Source organism: Ylistrum balloti, unplaced genomic scaffold (genome assembly GCF_031769215.1).
Source record: "Ylistrum balloti isolate Yb309-2 unplaced genomic scaffold, AGI_CSIRO_Ybal_v1 Utg371004, whole genome shotgun sequence".
In the NCBI taxonomy this organism is placed as follows: Eukaryota; Metazoa; Mollusca; class Bivalvia; order Pectinida; family Pectinidae; genus Ylistrum; species Ylistrum balloti.
The window spans coordinates 146,070-165,695 of record NW_026782560.1 but is presented as its reverse complement, the minus strand read 5'-3'; the positions used below and the strand labels follow the sequence as shown (position 1 = coordinate 165,695).

At 34.9% G+C, this 19,626-nt stretch overlaps 1 protein-coding gene across 1 annotated transcript in view; it reads left to right on the top strand.

Moving 5' to 3' along the window:
• Positions 1-19,626, top strand: part of LOC132560041 (B-cell lymphoma/leukemia 11B-like) — a 97,417-nt gene that overhangs the window by 25,352 nt on the left and 52,439 nt on the right. The window contains exon 2 of the mRNA XM_060224698.1: positions 17,528-17,941. Within this exon, the coding sequence (XP_060080681.1) occupies positions 17,528-17,941 (414 nt within the window). The remainder of the gene's footprint in view (positions 1-17,527; positions 17,942-19,626) is intronic.

Below are 19,626 nucleotides of genomic sequence, written 5' to 3'. Positions count from 1 at the left end.
CAGAGTGACAAGGTCCTTTGTCTTAATCTTGTTCACATCATTAACATATATTGAAGAAAATACATCTTGGCTATACCCTTCAGAAGTGTAGATAAGGCGCTGGTCTCTTGTCGTCGGTAGCGTCAATTTCATTTGATATAATCACCCATTCATCACAAGTGCCCTATGACCAGGTCAGCTTGTCCTGAACTGGGCTGGCCGACTCAGTACAAACCAATAAACTACCACGTGGCAATGATATATAGGTGAGTGAAGTCATTCGTCAGTCCAGTATTTCCGACAATTTTTTTTTCTTTCTCACTGGTCGCAATGTTCATTACAGTAGATAATAGGCGTGGTTCTTAATGAAAAGTAATTAATTTGCCATAAATCAGAATATCTTATGTCAATTTCTCCTTGTATGGATTAAATCAAATTTTTTTAAGAATTCTGTTTTCTTCCTGATTAAACAATATGGAAATTAAACACTTTTAATCATTTGTGATCTTTATTGTTCAGAGACAAACATAATACATTTTACTGATATATCATTCTGCAGTGTATGTGAATGCTTAGAATAGCAATTTTTTTTCATCAAATTTGAATCTCTGATGTATTAAAATTCTCAAAGATGATAAAAATACTAAAAATCAACCAGTTTAAAAGTCTATAGCATTTGTCACTTCCACCATCACAGTTGCACACTACTATAATCCATCAAATCATCTGTGGTAGTAGAAGAACACAACAAGAAGACCATTTAGGGACAGCATAATTACTCTATCTGCTGTTTTCATTTTCTTTTGTTCTTTTCAGTTATGTCCCTTTGCTCGTTCACAATTAAACTTTTTTTGTTTTTTATAACTTTTAATCAATATATTTCCTAACCAGACTGGAGTAGAAATTCCCAGACACACATCATTTCAAAACAACTTTCTATCTCATTCACTCCAGGTAATGGTGCATAAAATACATTTGAGAAATGTTTCAGAACTGATGATTTTAAACAGAAAATTTGTAACCCCGTCATCAGACATATTGTTAGAAAACACTGCTGTTGATTGGCTGGTAGCTAACATTTCATTTCATTGATAGATTTATGTTATATCAATCACTACAATCGGATTAGATGTAATCCGGGAGATACTTTGACCAAGGGCCCCTGGGTTGGATTGACAGACGGATGCCTTTACGGAAATACAAAATGATGGTCATAGCCATTGATAAGATGGTATAATTGAGATGTTGATAAAAGCTAGTGTCAGGAGATTATACACGAAACCTTTGATTCACCCAAAGATGGCCCCTGTGATAAGTCACCTACTCTAACTTTCTCCTTTCATTTGATGGAGTAATACACAATGGGTTACTTTATTATGACTCGTACTGGAGATAGATGTTACATACAAAAAACATTTTCAGGCCTTTTATGGGGATGGTGATGCAACACTCTGAGATTTACTACATCATAGGGGAGCAATTTAGACGATTGATGAAAAGAAAACGGTTTGTCATCAATTCCTTCAATGGTATGAAAGAAGAAAAACAATTTGGAAAACCTGAAATCAGTTTCGCCAGTAGCTGGATAATGGGTTAAATAACAGCTGGGAGTAAGCCTCAAAGAGCGAACTGACCCACTGACATATCATTTGTTGTTTCTGTTTTTTTCTATTTTGTGACAAACCATTTCAATTCAAATCCTGGAAGATACCATGACAATGAACTAGAAAAAACAACTGCAGTTGTTCTTTTCAAATGACAAATGAACGTATCCTTCATGTTTTTTTCTCTTTGTACAAACAGATTGTTATTCTCAGCTTCTGTCATGGTCAATGTGACAATGTCTGAAGATCTGGGTTTTTTTTAGTTAGAATCTAACCTTATTCTGTACTGTTTGAAAAGATATTGGCAAATTTGTTCATCCTTGCTACGTAGAAATTCAAATCTTTGTTTTAATTAAAGTGTATGTGAACAAGATATTTTAATTAATATTTGCAAATTGAAAATTAATTGTTGAATGAGAGACATATTTTTAGCTTCTACTATGGACCAGGTTCTCAAAGTTGTAAAACAACTTTTAGAAATTGACAAAGTTCTGACATCAAGAGATGGAAATGAACATTAATCATTATACCTTCAAACAAAGTTGTCAAAAACAGAATCAAGATCTCACATCAGTAGGTTCATACATCATAAACAAATCATGATTCTGAGTCAGAAATCAACAGGTATACAGGATTTGAAATGGACAGGGATTTGAAGCTCTCTAGAAACGGATGGAAACCCAGGACACATGGATGCAGTGAACTTTTTCATCAGATGTAGAGAGAGACAAGAAAACAATTCTGCTCAATTGACTTATGCCTGGGTCAGTGATCATAGATCTTCATATTTCCCTTGTTTTATTGGCAGTCAGTGAAGTGTGAGAGTGTGTATGCTAGATTTGACAATGGCTTAAGCAGTGGTCACCTGGTCAGCAGATGAATGGACATCACAACCTACTGTATAAAAACCACTGAAGAACATGCTTTGTTCCTAATGAGATGACCACCATCGGGCTTGACCAAAACTGAGAGGTCACAACCTCAAGAAACGTGCCCTTATAGTGGTCATTCGTGGAGACGTGGAGGGGGGTGTTTTCCTGAGAGCATTTCTAATGAGTCCTAAAGTATTGTATTTAACAAACCAGCCACATTTGAATGACCAGAAAAAAACACAGAATACAATTAAAGCGTTTTATACTTTGCTTTTATCAATTTAAGATAAGGTTGTAATTTATAGTACAAAAACCCTCTGGTGAAGCAAGCTGATGCTGGTCACCTGGTAGTCAGTAGGAAGTTCTGTCGGCAGTATGCTTCCCATACAATACCAGTCACAAACACTTTAAATAAAGTGGGAAGTTTACGCTGTGGGTGATTTTTTTTAGAAAAAATATATAAATCTGATTGAAGAATCAAACATTTCAATTGTTTGGTGTTGGCTTTACCCTCGGTGTTTAGTTTCTGATAGTCATCTTGTGCTTGCACAAAGGTTTCCTTGCATATATGTATAAATATTTAAATTGATACAGTGATACCCAGAGAGATAGCTTCCTATATGGACATATATTGATTTGTCAACTACACCAACCAACCTCCCATAAGGATGCTCCGTATTGTGCTGCTGATTCTTGTACTTTTTTCCCTCCCCCCTCATTTTATTTTAATGTACAAATGCAGTAGTTTTCTCCTCAAGAATCTATAAACCTGAAAAAGGATTGATTTTACTACTAGAGAAGGCTGATGTGTACCTCCAGCAGCAGAATTGGGTTAATTTTGTATAATTGTAGTGGAACTAGATGTTGGCCTGCGTGTCCTCAGACTTGCAATCCAACTGCCAATATCAGGGTCCCCCCTATAACCCATTACAGTTACAGCATCGCGGCTCAACCATGAAGTCATAATTGTTGTGCTACATTCAGTCAACCATGACTACTGGCTACATTATTGATAAATAGTGACGCCCAGTAAATTCAGTGGGAAACAAGGTTTTTAGTCATTTAGGTATAAGTACAAATACGTGTGATTTGTAGAGCTACTCCTGAGAGATCGTGAAATATTCCCAGATCAAATTTTTGTTTTTTATTTCATTTATGAAAATCGCATCTATTGGAAAAAGAATGAAAGTGTTATTGATAGTCTGAATAGATTCCACTAAAGGTTTTAAAGACGGGAATCTTGCTTCAGAGATTGTATGGTCGTGTATTTTTCCCGCGAACACCTCTGTACACTCTCTAGTAAAATGCTGCTGTCGTGTTATTCACTCCGATGCATATATACAAATTTTATTGATGCCCCAACACAAAGGGATTCGCCAAGCATTATGAGTAACAGCAAAAGTTAGAAACTTTTAAACAACGTTGGTTGTCATCCTGTCCTCAAAGCCAAACATATTGTTTGGATAAAATTTCATGAATGGGCAATTTTATTATTGAACAATCAATGCTAGATATGCTGAAATCACATGTCTCAATCTCGTTTAGTTGGTGAGTTGGTTGTGTAGGGTGAGATGTTGAGTATACAGCTTGTTAGAGGGTATAAAACTGGTTGTAAAAAGACCATTTTCCCCCAATATCACTACCATTAAACTCCCCATAAATACTGATTCCTTCATGGTTGACGTACCTTCTATCTACATTCGGATCAGTCTGTCCTTATATGGGCGCTTATTGATACAGTGACTTGATAAACAGCCGAATATTCAGACTGTCGTTATAACAGTTTTTTTTGTGGTAAAAAGATTGTTTTGCTTTAGGTTTTTTGTTTTGGTCAACAAAATATTTTCAAAAATAAATTAGAAAAGGTCTACTTTAAATGTTTTTTCTTACTTGAAGAAAATGTATTGGAAAAGTAAGCTTGGTGTTTTGAAGAGTTTGTCCAACTCTGAACACATTTTGTTCTTTGGGCACCCAGAAAACAAATACAATAGCTACACTCTGAGTTCATAAACATTTTCACCAAATTGAAACATGAGGAAAAAATGGCTCAGTTACGATCTCAATTGTACAATCTGACTCTGTCAATGTTAAAAAAAATTAATTGTACGTAGAACACCAAAGTTTCGGATGAATTAGACTTAAATTTGCAATTTTGTAGAAATGAAAATAGAATTGAACATGAAACGTGTGGTAGGGTTACAAGGTTTGATTATTCATTAATATTTCATGTTCCCAATCAATAGAACAAGCCTTGGAATTCCGGGTCACCAGTGTTCCTCAGACTTCAATACAGAGGTAACCTGACAAAACAGGGCCTTCAATACAGAGAAAACTGGACTAAATAGGTACAGGGAGAACTCCTAGTTACCAGAGTCACTCCGACTTCAATACAAAGAAAAAACTCAAACTCAGTACCAAGGCCAATCAGGGCCAGAGACTATCACTTAACACCTGGACAGATAATTAGTGATGGTTGTTGTTAGATTTGTTTCATTGTTTGAATCAAGTAAATAATTCTGTGATTTAAAGCTTGGAATATTTCACTTTGATTCAGGAACAAGGTCCATTTCACCTAATGACCTTGACGTAAATACAGATAAATACAGGTGATATATTTAAATCTTAATCCATTAAAAACATTGTTGACAATTAAAAAGGAAAATAAATATTCTAATCTTTCCATGGCCTTTTCACCCCATTCTCATAACAACTTCAAGACTTTAATTGCTTTTAACCGAAATGAAGAAAAAAACAGATTTGTGTGTTTTTGTGTACATGGACGATATTGTCGCACCTGACTTTAATAAGGGTGGCCAGATAAGCACCTGTTGGCCTAGGTGACCACTGTATTTTGATCTGACCACTCAGTCTTTGTGTGGACACTTCAAGTCAAGTGGTGGTCACTTTAAGTGATTGTTGATAACGATGTTTGAGGTCATGTTCCAAGGTCACCTGGTAACAAGGAGACGCCTTTTTGTCTGATCCTCCTCGTGGTCAGATCTAAGTATGGCTTTACAGAATACAAAATCATAGAATTTTACAAATCGGGTCGTCAAATTTAAATTTAGAAAGCTAGATGGGATTGCTGGCGACATAAAACTATAGCTGTGTTATCGAGTGTTTATGTTTTAAGGTCAGACATGGGGAAAACTGAGAGGAATATTGCCTGTGTTTATTTCCCAGCAGTCAGCATTTGAATTTGATAAAAACTCAATCATGGCATAAAATTTACATCTATGTAATTGAATTCAAAAAATATATAATCAGGAACAGATAGCAAATTAAAGAAGAAAGAAAATGGCACGAATAGAATTTTGAATAATGTAGGATTGTTTCTAGATTTACACGAAACCAGGAATAATAGAGTCATTCTCTTTAATTAGGCAAAACGGGAAAAGGGATTCGAGGCCCCGAATTAGAAAACCAAATAGGATTAAGGTAGTAATTGAAACATAACCCTGGAGGGCCATTTGAAGTAACACTGGCAATCGGCTAGAATCCTCGGGTGCAACTCCCTAAATCATAGCACCCCAGGGGGTCGTTGGATTCCAAAATATAGAATAGATAAAAACATTAAACAGATCCAATTATTTTAAAGAAGTTAACTCCGTTTTTACTGTCTACAATTTGATTATGTCTTCATAACAACAACTCCATCAATGTTTCTCTAAACATTGATTTTTTGACTGCGAAACTTTTCACAACTTTATCATCAGAATGTTTGGATGTTTACATATATTTTTGTTTTCAAATGTTTGGATGTTTACATATATTTTTGTTTTCAAAAGTTTGGATGTTTTCATATATTTTTTTTTCATATGGTCATTTTCTGTGATCTGATATGGTTTCTTTGATATTTTTGTCATTTTATTATATCTTAATAATTTTCCTTGTCTTTCATCATTTGCTATTGCCTTTTTTTACCCATCTGTCTTTGGCATTAACTAAAGCCTAGTTTCTATCACTTTCTGTTTTAAGTCTTCTTTTTTATCTGTCTTCAACTTCAAATATATTCTGAAACCAATACGTGTTTGAGATGCAGGTGAAACTGCATCACAAGACATTTTAAAATCAGCCGGAGATACAAATGTTTTAGGCTTACAATAATTATCTTAGCAAAAGAAATTGGATTTGAATTTAAATTTATTGTTTCCAGTTACATTGGTGCGGTACGTCACTGGTGCTAGGGAGTTCTTCATTCGTAGAAAAAAATGACAGCTTCTTTAGCTGAGCTAAGATAGACAAATGAGACACAGTTTACATGTGGTGAGAACTGAGCCCTCCCGGAAAGACACAACCAAGTACATGCATGACTTTGAAATTTTAACATTTGCTCTTGAAAGTGGCTATTTTGTATTGATTTTATGTAATTCCTTCATTCTTTTCAAGATGTATGGATCCTATTGAGCCATAAAATTCCATGCTGTCCTTGTGCTTTGAGTGATCAGTATGGCAGGGAGCTTCCTGCAGGCCTGCACAAGCTTGCAGTTTTACCCTACTATAGAGCTTCCCACTTTCTACATGAATGATTACCTGTCTATCACTCCCAACCCGCCACAATCCCTGCGCATCGTCCCCGCTACTCAAAACTCCAGCTTCCAAACTTTACAGAGATCATGATTGAAGGTAGCAATTCACCGAAATGGAGCTTGGTTTAAGGAGTGTCATCTCCTGGCAAATCAGATCTAGCCATTCACACCCGCGCTATACTGATGCTGAGACTAATACTCTGGCGACTTGGGGTTAAGCCAACTTCTGTGTTTCGTGGATCTTAAATTTTGTTTTTCCAACAATTAGATCTAATGTCCCTTCGTTTTTATTTCAGGTTAAGTAGGATGCTTTATTTTGCCAGAGTTCAATTTATTTTTTCTTTTAATCGAAAACTTACCGGCAAGATAACTGCATATGTATTGCAATCAATAAGCAGTCGGAAGAATTTATCAAGCAGGTTTTTTTAAAGCACTCGTAGATTTTTTTTTTAATTATTCAATCATTATCCATACTAGTAATTACAAAGCATTTATCTTCAAATGGAAAATAGACCTTGGTTGATATTACACAGCTCTATATCAATTTGTAACTATTTTTAATTTCATAATAAATTTTACAACTTTTTAGTGGAAATTTTGCCCTTGTTTGTTGTGGTTTCCTTGTTTACAAATATTTATTTTGTGTTAAATCAGAATAATAAACCAAACTGATTAGAATAAACTGGTCCCACATTCATATTCATAATAAAATATTAAATTCTGTGAATGAAATTTGCCAACTTTGTGTTTCTGAGGTGTAGAATATTTTTGGGGTTTTGAGGGAGGAGACAGTGATATATCAAATAATTCTAAATTCAATTTGATAAATTGATCTGTTAATTTTCTCCTATTTCCTGCTCCAGGATGGACAATATTCTTAACTGTAGTAAACATCAATTAAGGTTTCCATTTCAAGAACTATTAGATTGAATCAAATTTCTTTTGTATGTTGATGCAGGTTTGTTTTTTTAAACAAATTTGATAATGGGAAACCTAAGTCCTTTTAGAGCGATTTGATAGAATGAACTTTGGTGTTACTGTAGACATTACAAATACATTTAGACGGGTCAGCTGGCCAGGAATGCAATGAAATATTAATAAAATGCCATTAAAATCTTTAATTTTTCCACATTCCAAATGCACTATGCATTTGTTTGCCAAGAAGTAGATATATTTTGCTGGCGAAAGCAATTTAACAGTGGACACACTTCAAAAATGACGCCTCAGAGTTCGTCCTTAACAAGAGGTGATTAGATTTTAGGAAGTTAAATCCAGTAAGACTAGTTACCCATGTACTACCTGTCTACATTGAAAACTACTGTTTTATAACTTCATCCATATATGTACTTACAGAAGTACAGAATTATTGAAAACTGGTTTTATTGATTCTGTGTCAGAAATATCAAATTAATTTTAAGCTTTGAAATTATTTTGACTACCACACATGATGTTAGTGTTGATTGGGGTGTTAAATGTTAAGTGGGTCTCAGAAGACCAAGGAGACCGAATGACTGACCATCGGCTATCACACAAATATGGAACAATGAGCTCACTGACACTAATTCACATGGAAACCACAAAAAATACCTGTACAATTTATGTGTAGCGGTCTGACTCCCAGCTGACCACTAAGAATGCCTCTTTGTATTAGGGCTTATTTTTTGCCAGTATCAGATTGAATAGAGTAGTATATTGACGGTCAAGAGGTGAGGACACAGGTGACCAGAGTTGACCACATTTACTGGACACTGGTCAAATGCCAGTGGCTAGGGCACTTGAGGTCTGGGAAAAGATATGATATTGTACATTTTTCCCATGTCCAAATTTCTTAGGCATTTTGATCCTTGTCACTTACTGGTTAATGATTCTGGACAGCCAATATCCTTTTACATGTTCATATAAATCACTTTCTGCCTTGAAATATTAAGATCAGAGAGGAAATGAAGCAAACTGCCGACTCCAGTTTCCAGATACATGTATTTGATAAAAAGAAATCTCTGTTGGATTTTGAAATGTTTTCACATAATAAAACTACTTGTTAATTAAAAGACATGGAGTGAGAAAAAAGCCATGAAATATAATTTTGTCATTAGTTGTTCACGTGAAAAAAGTTAAACAAAAACAATAAAATTAAGTGACCAAAGAGCAGTCCTTTGTGAGACTCTGTGGCAAAGTAGCTCGACTTTGATAGGTAGTTGTAGGATATGTGTTGTAACACTGATATAGAGTGATGGACTTTGCAGCGGAATATTTTATGACTGTGATTCTATCAACACTCTTTCCTCTACCAAATCTACATCTGCAAAGAACCAGGGGCAAAATCAATTTCTGAAAATTTCATTTCACAGTTTTTTTTAAATTTTTTTTCCCCAAGTTGCATGATTTGAAGTATTTTGTTTGTAACTTTCTGTCCAATCCACTTGTATAGGAAGGACGTTTATTTGTTAAGCAAAATTCAGAGAAGCAATTCAATCTCCTTAGAGCGCTTAGATAACAACCTCTTACACTCATTTCTTCTTAATTTTTCATTATGTTCGATTCTTTCCAAACTGCAAAATTGGCTCAACAGCCTTCTGTCTTGGTCACCCATAGGTAGAGTGGAGAATATTGATTGTGTGACGATGGTGTCTTTCAAACTAAGGAAGTACCAATGGTGGAAAGGGTGGTGTGCCTGACACATAGGATTACATTAAAAAAGATTTGGTTTTCAAATGCACTGAAGTCTATGGAGACTCCCCTGCAGCAGATTCCATGTATTGATCTCTAAATTTAGTTTCTGTAACAAAGCCTCAAGGATTCACACACTGGAATAAAACTATGGCTTTCTTGCAGGTTCTTCTGCAGCCAAATAATCTAACGAGGGATACTTCACCTTTTTAAAAAAAAAAAAATATTTTTGCGATAGCTTGCAAGCTTCTTTTAGAGTTAAATCCATGCCGAGCTGTGATATTTCAGCCCATATCTTTTAAATTAAGATGTTTCTATTTTACAAGCATATACATCAATTCCCGTGTTGGGAACGGATACAAAAAATCCACTATTGATGCAAATTTTGCTATGGAATTAAAAGAGAATGTACCATCAGGATTATGTTCGGATCATAAGACGTCCTGGTAGAATTAGGAGAGACACAATTTAGGTTGAAGCCCTTTCTGAGAGGAGATGTATATGGCATACTAGTCGACAGAAATATTGGAACACTTTTTCTCGCATGCACGTTTCATTAAAGTTATTACATTTTCAAGAATGGATGCTGTTTTTCAGAGTCTTTCGAATGAAATATACTTTTGTTTTCGACAAATGAAATTTAGTTATATTAGGGTATTTTGTCCCTCTTCAATACAAAACTAATCTCAAGCCTGAAACACTCCAAGACTTTTAAATACATGTACCTGTAATTTGAACATTTCAGAACTTAATTTATTGAAAATCTTAAAATTAGTTCTTGAATTGTGGAAAGATTTTAAACGACTTGATGCACTTTGCGGCATGTTAGTATCTGAATACAAAATCTAAGAATGCTGTAACATATGAAAAGTTGAAGTTAAATGAGATTTTGGGTCACCTGAGACAAATTTGCATTGAAATTAGAAAATCAGCTATTTTTATCACAGATCTTTCATTAGTTCATGGAATGTAATCAGTTTTATAGAATGTAATCTCTTGGTGGATGTGCATCAAGATTTGATACATATGTCTATATATTTGGTACTGTACCATTAGAACTGCTGTTCCCTTACATATTAGCATTGAACTTTTAAATTGAGTGTTTTTAAAGGAATAAAACCAGAATATCTTGATGCATTGTAAATAGAATGTTTATAAAATAATATTATGAAATAACAAATATGTTTAAGCTGAACAACATAATATATTTAGATTTTTATGTACTAACAATTCATTTGCTATTGTTAACCTGACCATGGGACAAAATCTGAATTTTAAAAATTAATTTTTTATGTGCAAATGTTGTCCTGTAGGTTAAAATGTTGTCCAGTGATTATAAAACAACGGTATAAATTAAAATTCAAACTAATCATCGAGTGAAATACCGTAAACAGACACACTAAAAATATTGCACAATGTCGACAAGCAATTTACAATTTGTAACGGTTGCATATTATACATATTCTGTGTCAAATACAAAGAGGAGAATAACAAGCCTGTTTTTAACATGTACAGTTATTATGTAAGTATTTCACTCTTGGCTGTAATTGGGTCAACATATAGGTTCTAGTCTATCTTGGCTGTAATTGGGTCAACATATAGGTTCTAGTCTATCTTGGCTGTAATTGGGTCAACATATAGGTTCTAGTCTATCTTGGCTTTAATTGGGCCAACATATAGGACCTTGTCTAATATTGGACTGTACTTTAACTGGGCCATTAGATATTGGACACTTGCTGCTGTAACTCAGCTGTTTCATAGGAGAACAATTGCTGTAATTGGGCTGTAACATGGACCTCTGACTGTAAACCATTAGGCTTGTTAAATCTTGCTGTTACTTGCATGAGTTGTAATATAGGGCTTTGGCGTCCTAGTCTTGGACTCTGGTCATGAATGACCTGGCCAGTATTTACATTGCGCTAAATGATTGCTGTGCAGTTATTGACCCAGCATGACAGACAAACACTGGTATAATCTGACATAAACACTGACCAATCAATATAGAGGCAGCGCTGACCCAGATCCTGTCCAGACAGCCTGCTAAACAGACAATTAAGTGCTTATCATCAATTAGCTGCGCCATAGCTAGATTGATGCTGGTTTGGACAGACTTGTTGGACATGCAGTCAGATAGGTTTGGCACACCCAGTCATCTGAAAAGGTCAATATGTGTGGCAGCAAGTGCCAAAATGAATCTACTCTCTTGTATACAGCTGTTTATAGAAAAGTGGAATTAAGATGATACATCATAAAAATATACACATTACATCATAATATCTATATATAAAAATACCTTGAACACAGTGCCAAACCTTCATTTCAGTAAGCAATTTGGACATTGATCTTTCACATTAGGGCAGATCTAATATGAGGTATTTTGTAAAGAGCTTTCAATTTTCAAAACTCAAGATCAAAATTTATTAAATTTTTTCACATATATTGTTATATGTTGGTTCTGTGTGAATTTGCTAGACAACAACCTGTAGCAAAGTCAAACTCATACAGAATGATTTGCTTACTAAAGACTTGTGAGATATGTAGCGGTCAAGCATCACCTGGTCAGCCTGAGACTGGACTCCAAGGCCTGAACCTGTGGATGAGGTTATTGGAGGTCAGCATTGACCTGAGGTGACACTAAATGACCTCTCCCTGACACTCACTGCCCTTAATGGTCAAGCTGGACAATAGCCCCTATAGTTAAGGGCCTCTCAAATTTACATGAGAAACTTTTTTTTTTTCTAGATGGTGATCAGATCAGTTAAAAAACAAGCCTGTGAATACATTAGTGTTGTGGTATGCCTGTTGATAAGGGTTTGGCCTGGCATGGCCGGTCAAGCTTTGAGAAACAATTAAGGACAATAAGTCAGAAATGGCCACCTCTGACTGGCTGAAATCTCCAATGTCCAGCCACCCATGTGTACTGGACTGTCCACTCAGATGACCGACAGGGATCACTGAATAGGCATTATTATTAAAATGATACCAATAATGATTTATCGTTTTGCATATATCAAGTGACCAAACAATATCATCTAGTGTATGCGTTTGTTTCTCATTCTGACCTCGAATCTATCCATGTCGGGAACGAATCTGTGCAGCTCTGCCTGGCTCTTGTGCAGTTGTGGTGTCTGTTGCTCTAGGATCGCAATATTCCACACCGTAACATGTATCGAAGCATGTGACATTAATGGTCAATTGAAGACATTGCATTCACATTGTTGCATTGTTATCCTATATGTAAATGAGGAAGGGCAAAGAAATAGTAAGTACACTTATTTCATTTCATAATAAGTGACAATAACTAGCTGGTTTATATTTTAAATTTTGTTACACAATTGTTTCAATCAATGCATTTTAATAAGTTTTCAAAATTTATTTTTTTGCCTTGGGCTTATCACTTCATTTCCAAGCATACATATGGTGCTTCACCCAATACATTAAAATAATCAGACAATTTTACTGTAATAGATAGGACAATTATTTTTTTGGATTTTTTTTTATTCATTAGTGTAATTACATGGCTCGTTTTTTATCGAGTTGATTAATTTGATTTAAAGCTATTACAATGTCCATTGTTTTCAATGTAAAATTTCAAATTAGGAATTGATGCTGTCGTCCTTCGTTCCCGAATTCTTTACTAATCAACAGGGTTAAAATCTGTTCGTATGACATAAAGTGGCAATGTTTTGAAATTTATCCATTTCCGTGGTTTCATTTCATTTGGGCTTTTAATGTCTTTTAGTGTGAAAGTATGGCTTGTAAGTCTATGGGGACAGTTCTGTGTTATTGTATGCACTTCCCTTTGTATTTTAACTCCAGAAAATTGTCCACAGTTTAAATTACACTCTGTATTTCCTGCTTCATTTACCATTTGCTGGAATTAAATTGCTATGTCCCCAGCCGTTGCTACCAGTCCCTCATCTGAACATCGGCACATCTGACCGTTGACCTATAGCAAAGTCACATGACCATATCAGTGTGAGTGATAAGTCACAACGTTTCACAGGCAAAAACATCACAAGTAGATGGGTACAGAATTGAGCATTGTAATTTTTTTTGACTGGCATATGCTACTAGAATCTGTTGTATCATATTTCGTCCGCCCAGTATTAAATGATTGATTGACGGAGCTTTGAATATTAACAGGCGACTTCACTTGAATCGTTGATATCTAGACCGGAGATGCAATAAGAGGTGTCTCTATAGAAATCAGTGTATAAATACATCACGTAAATATCAGTGGCTGGTATGATGGATGTCAGAGCGAATCCTTCTCTTTATTTATACGTTCTAGTGTGTTGGGAATTCATCCCATTTTTTACGATCCCAACATTTATCCAAACCAGCGTATCATAACTTTTTTATTGTTTTTTTTTTTTTTTTTATAATTCATTGAACATAAGGTCGGTTGCACGACGGCCCATACACATTTTCGATAAAGTTCAATATCCACTGCAGAAAGACGCACTTGACTTTCGTGTGTGTACGGGAGAGCTAACAGTATTTAATAATGTCAAATATTCTCAGTATTTATTTGTAATTAAAGAAATCAATGAATCAGTGACTAACACAGTTATCGTATCAGATAAATAGGGCATCTTCAGATTAGATTGTGTTGAGTCGAAATAGTTTATAAAGTTTATGGCAGTTTATTAGGTTTGTGTCAAGTTGAGACAGTTAATAAGGTTTGTGTCAGGTTAAGACAGTTAATAAGGTTTGTGTCAGGTTAAGACAGTTGATAAATTTTGTGTCAGGTTAAGACAGTTAATAAGGTTTGTGTCAGGTTAAGACAGTATAATAGGTTTGTGTCAGGTGATGATTTTCAATCTGCTTTGTATCGGGTTAAACTTCACATCAGATTTATATCAGGTTAAAACACTGTAGAATCTGATGACATTATACACCTACGTATATGTGGTATTGTTATGTGTCTTGGATTGACCTGCTTCCTGAACCAATCTAATTTTGAATTGTAACGTATTGAGATCTTCTCTTGTAACGGTTTACTTGTCTGTGATGTGTCAGCATATCTGATGTTCTAAGCTGAGGGATAATATGTCTAACAAAATTTGAAGGTTAAAGGGATGAAATTTAATAGTCTTTCCATAGGTGCTATCTAACGTTTTTGCTCACAGAATGGAAAAGTAAATACCAAAATGACACTAATGCTTGATTATTGTACAATTGTTTACCTCAGTTTTACTTGGCTATAATTGTGCTAAAACATTTGACCTTGCCGATAGGATTATAAACTGAACCCATTTCTCACCCTCTCCTACCAGTCCGTGTGTGCAAAAACTAACCCTCATTAATCCTACGCTGGAACAGTTTCTGCAGCAGAAAAATCCACCTCCTTCTCCCGGATATCTTCACACCAACCGAGAGCGCCCAGATAACAAATATTAATATGGGTATATTGAAGCAAACTCTTCTTTCTTGGCACTTGTACACCAGGGTTAGGTCAGCGAGGTTGGGCGCATTTGGTTGGAAACCGTGTCATCACTCTGGAGCTCACTTTGATTATGCAGATAATGCTAAGGCTAATGGGTCCCTCCTTGAAGGGGGCGACTTACAAAGCTATCATGCTTTAGGCCATTCAGCAGCCCTGTATCACGCTAATTAAAATCTAAATTGAAGGATTTCTAATCATTAAAGATCGCAAGTATATTGATTTTATTGGGATACACTTGGTTGTGATTTTCTGCTCATTTGTGGCAAAGGTAATCGGGTATGAAAATGGTGTAAGGGTAGATTAGTGACTGGCGTGTTGTTGACAGTTATTTGAAGGTCATGCATTTTCAATAAGACAAATTGGACTGGAAAAACGATGTCTGGTTGTTAACCTCTGGATTTGGCAGTATTCGGCATAGGAACAGTTGAATAATTTTACTGATAAAAAAATAACTGAAGTGACCAGGATATTTTTTTTTTGTATTGCTACAATTAAAAAGGAAATATATGAATATGCCAATTTAAACCTAAATAAAAATTAAGAAACATGGATGTGAAAATAGGTGTTTAAATGAACTAAAAGTAATTACTGGGTACATGTCTCACAAGTTCACAAGAAATTTTAACAACAGAAAGATTTATGAAAGAGGAAAACGTAATATAAAGTAAATAAGTATAGATGGTATGTAGATAATGGTATCAGATTTTTCTCTTCTTCATCATCCTTTATTTGAGACCACAAGATTATCTTCCATCTTAAACATCTTGATGCTGGTGCTTATGAATCGAAGGATACGCAGAGCCTCTCTGTACGGTTTGACCGTAATCGTAAAAATGGACCCTAAACATGCCACTACTGCATAAATACATTTACATCAGCGAGTACATTGTACAATCTTGGGAATTGAACATTTTCCTACCAAACTAGGTCTCCTTAGTTTATGTGGAAATGGAATGCACATATTCGAAATTAATCCCGCTTTTTTCAAACGTATCTTTTAAAGATGGTGATAAATTTCAAATTATTTTTGCTTGTGGCCTTTGTGGGAAATTTCCTGCAAGATATTGTATCAATTTATAAAGCAATTTGCTTGAAAATCGTAAATTACGAATAGAAACTTAACAAACTACAGACCCATATTTAAACACCACTAAAGCTAGTGGGGAGTGATTTAGACGATTCATTAACATAGCAAGCACACGTTGGGGGATTTCTTGTATTGTAATCATCAGCAAGCTAACGCTAGACAATAGTGGCGAGGCATGCAATACAATGCACGATGCACTAACTTTGCAGAAATAAATTGAAGAAAAACCGGTCTCCGTTCTGACCCTGCTCATTTCCTGATTGTACAGTTTGGTTTTGAGAGAAAGTATTAAAATATCAAATGATGTTTTATTTTCAGAGGTAGGCCAATGTTATATTCCTGGAAATGTTTTGGGGTTGACTGTATGCCAGTTCTGTCTATATGATCAATACTCTTAAGACTGTTTGGCGGATGCAAAGCTACCACCTCATTGTTTAGTTTGTGTATTTTTTTTTGGTATCTGTTTGTGAATGAGAAAAAGGGTTGATGATGAAATAGTTCGTTTCTAGAAATTATGACTAGGTTGAAAAAGGACTTTTGCTTAATTTTGCTAATTTAAACTACATTTGAAATACTGACAAAAAAAGTTTAAATATTAAATGCAATAATTGAATTGAAGTTGTACGAAGTGATGTTTAAATCATTTACAGCTTGATCTGTGATTTCAAAGAAATTAACACTTCAAAAAGACATCAGAATTCATTTAAAAAATTAATTTATTCATTGTCATGAAAAAGCTGAATTGATTTTGATTGATAACGGGAACGAGTCTGTCTGGAAACATTCTTGATTTAGTGTTCTTGGAGCTTAAACTCAGTCTTGTCTTACAGAGGTCTGACATAGCATTTGATATTTCAATTCTTAGTTGAATAAGAATGATATTTTCCATAAAAGGCACCTCAATGATTCCAGACATTGTAAAATAATTCATCCAGAGAATTTTTTTTAGATTTTATATCCATTGTGGAATTGAAACGGTTTGTCTGCAAGACATCTGGTTGACGTTGATGCTCACACGCTTTCAGGGAATTCTGTATAATTGATATGCTGTTGAATTTTCATTTTTTCTTCTGTAACCACAAACTGATTTCAAGAGGAGCAATGTATTGAATCTGTGGCATTTTAACAGAGGAATGCAAACATCTGCCAGGATAATCCAGATTTTTCATTTCCAGAAAATATTTCAAATCAGGATGTGGCTGGATACATATAAAAATTTTAGTCTTTCATTGTCATAGAATAGTTCATTTAGCCCAAAACAAAAGATTCCAAAATCATTGGTTTTTTCGAAGGTTCTAGATAACTTATAGTTAATGTTACGGTTTTTCTCGTTACAGTGGAACAAGAAAATGACCTGCTGCTCTGTGGCGAGTGCCAGACGAGCTTTCCACTACAGGATATACTCAAATTCATACGCCACAAGGTCAACAAGTGCAGTAAGAAAATTGTTGACGTGTTGGATTCGCCAGAGTATGAGGATGGTCCCCACTCAGACTCGGAGCAACACTGCGGAAGTATTAGCTCCAAAAGGACTAGTATCTCTGCCCCCATCTCTCTTAAAGAGGCCATCGAAAATAACAAATCGCCACGCTCCTCCATTGACTCACTCGGCTCTCTGAAGGACGTGAGAATCAAGGAGGAGAATGGTCACAGCCCCATGGAAGAGGACAAGCTCTTTGAACAAAAATTATCCCGGTCACCTCTCAAGCCCCGAAAGGTTGTGGATGCAGAGTCAAACACTACAAATACAGGTAAGTAAACCATCTGTTTAAATCATGTCTGTTCCTAAAGTTCTTGATTGGAAACAATCCATAGCAACTACAACAAAAAATGGGGGAATCGTATCTTTGCATCGAAAGCAATCCATTTCCATGTTAAGAAAAAACAAAAAACAAAAATAAAAAAACCAAACACAGACAATGCATAAATCTACATTGGAAACATTGGAAAAGATTCAGTGCTCAGTTTTTGTCGCGATTCATAAGCAGAAGTTTGTTTTTAAAGATAAAAGTGGTAAATGACATCAAATACATCACAGATTATTTTTATGCAGAAATTGTAAAAACTTGATGAAATAAAAGAATTCATTCACTGAAATACATCTTTGTTCAGAGTGCATTATCTGTCATTTGTCCAACTTTGTTTCCATTTTCAGTGCTTTAGATTTATTTTCAAAAATGAAATTACAGATAATGAACATATAAGATAAAATGAAGAAACCTGGTAACGTTTGGTGGAGGTTTGAAATTGTATTAGGAAGACTTAGCCTCTTTGTGAATACTGCGAAGATTTTGAAGCCATAACAGATTGTTTTGAGATAGTATAGTTGTTGATGTAACAGACGAGACCAACGAGGTAAAGAAGGTGTTGACTGTCACACTTTATCCAGTGGTGTTCAGTGTTTGTGTTAAAAGTAATTTCGGCTGAAATAAAATTGAACTTAATCATTCACAAAAACAAGTTTTAAAGTTCAAAACAATTCTTGACAAGTGTACTAGCACGATATTGACAGTTGTCTCACAGTGTTGTGTGATCACGTTTGTGAAGAAGATACAAATGTAGGTTAATTGAAAGCTTCCAAAAAATATCAATTTATAATTATTTCTGGTACGATTTCAGACATCTGCCATCATTCCATTACCTGTCGCGGCTTACTTTAAATATGTAATTAAATTATTTACCATTTTAAAATAAAGATGAGAGTGTGAGGTATAAATGATATTAGAAAAAGGCTTGGGACATGAGAAGTCGTCTCTCTGATTGGTGGGCTCTTAAGCCAAGGTAAGTGTTTCAAGCAGGTAAGTGGCAGTATTTTATTTATAGTGTCTTTTCCTCATCTCAAAGGAATTTTCAATATTGTTATAAGGGAATAGACAACCAACTGTATCGCAGTATTTGATTTATGACGTATTCAATTATACTTATCTTGAGAATGTTGGTTACTAGGAGGAAACTGTCTTAACCTAACATTTGCTAAATCAACATTTGTCTAAATCAGACTTATATCTAAATCAAACACTTGTCTGAATGGGACTTTTGTCTAAACCAAGCATCTCGCTGAATGAAACTTTTCTCCAAACCAGACTTCTATCCGAATCAAGCATTTGCCTGAATAGGACATCTGTCTAAATCAAGCATCTGTCTGAACAAAACTTTTCTCTAAACTAGACTTCTCTCTAAACAAGACTGAATTGAAATAAAATCATTCAGATTGTCAAATCCTCCAGAATCCAGTTTGGGCAGTGTCTGATAAATCACATATTTATTGAAATACAGAATGAAGCTATCCACATCAAATTGGGGGCCATGCTTTTTGGGTTTATTTTTTAACAATTCTTTATATATATTAATGAATTATTTTAAAAAAAAGAAGATCTTCAGCTAATTTCAATAGTGAGACATCATGGAAAAATGATTTATACCTTAATGACAGATA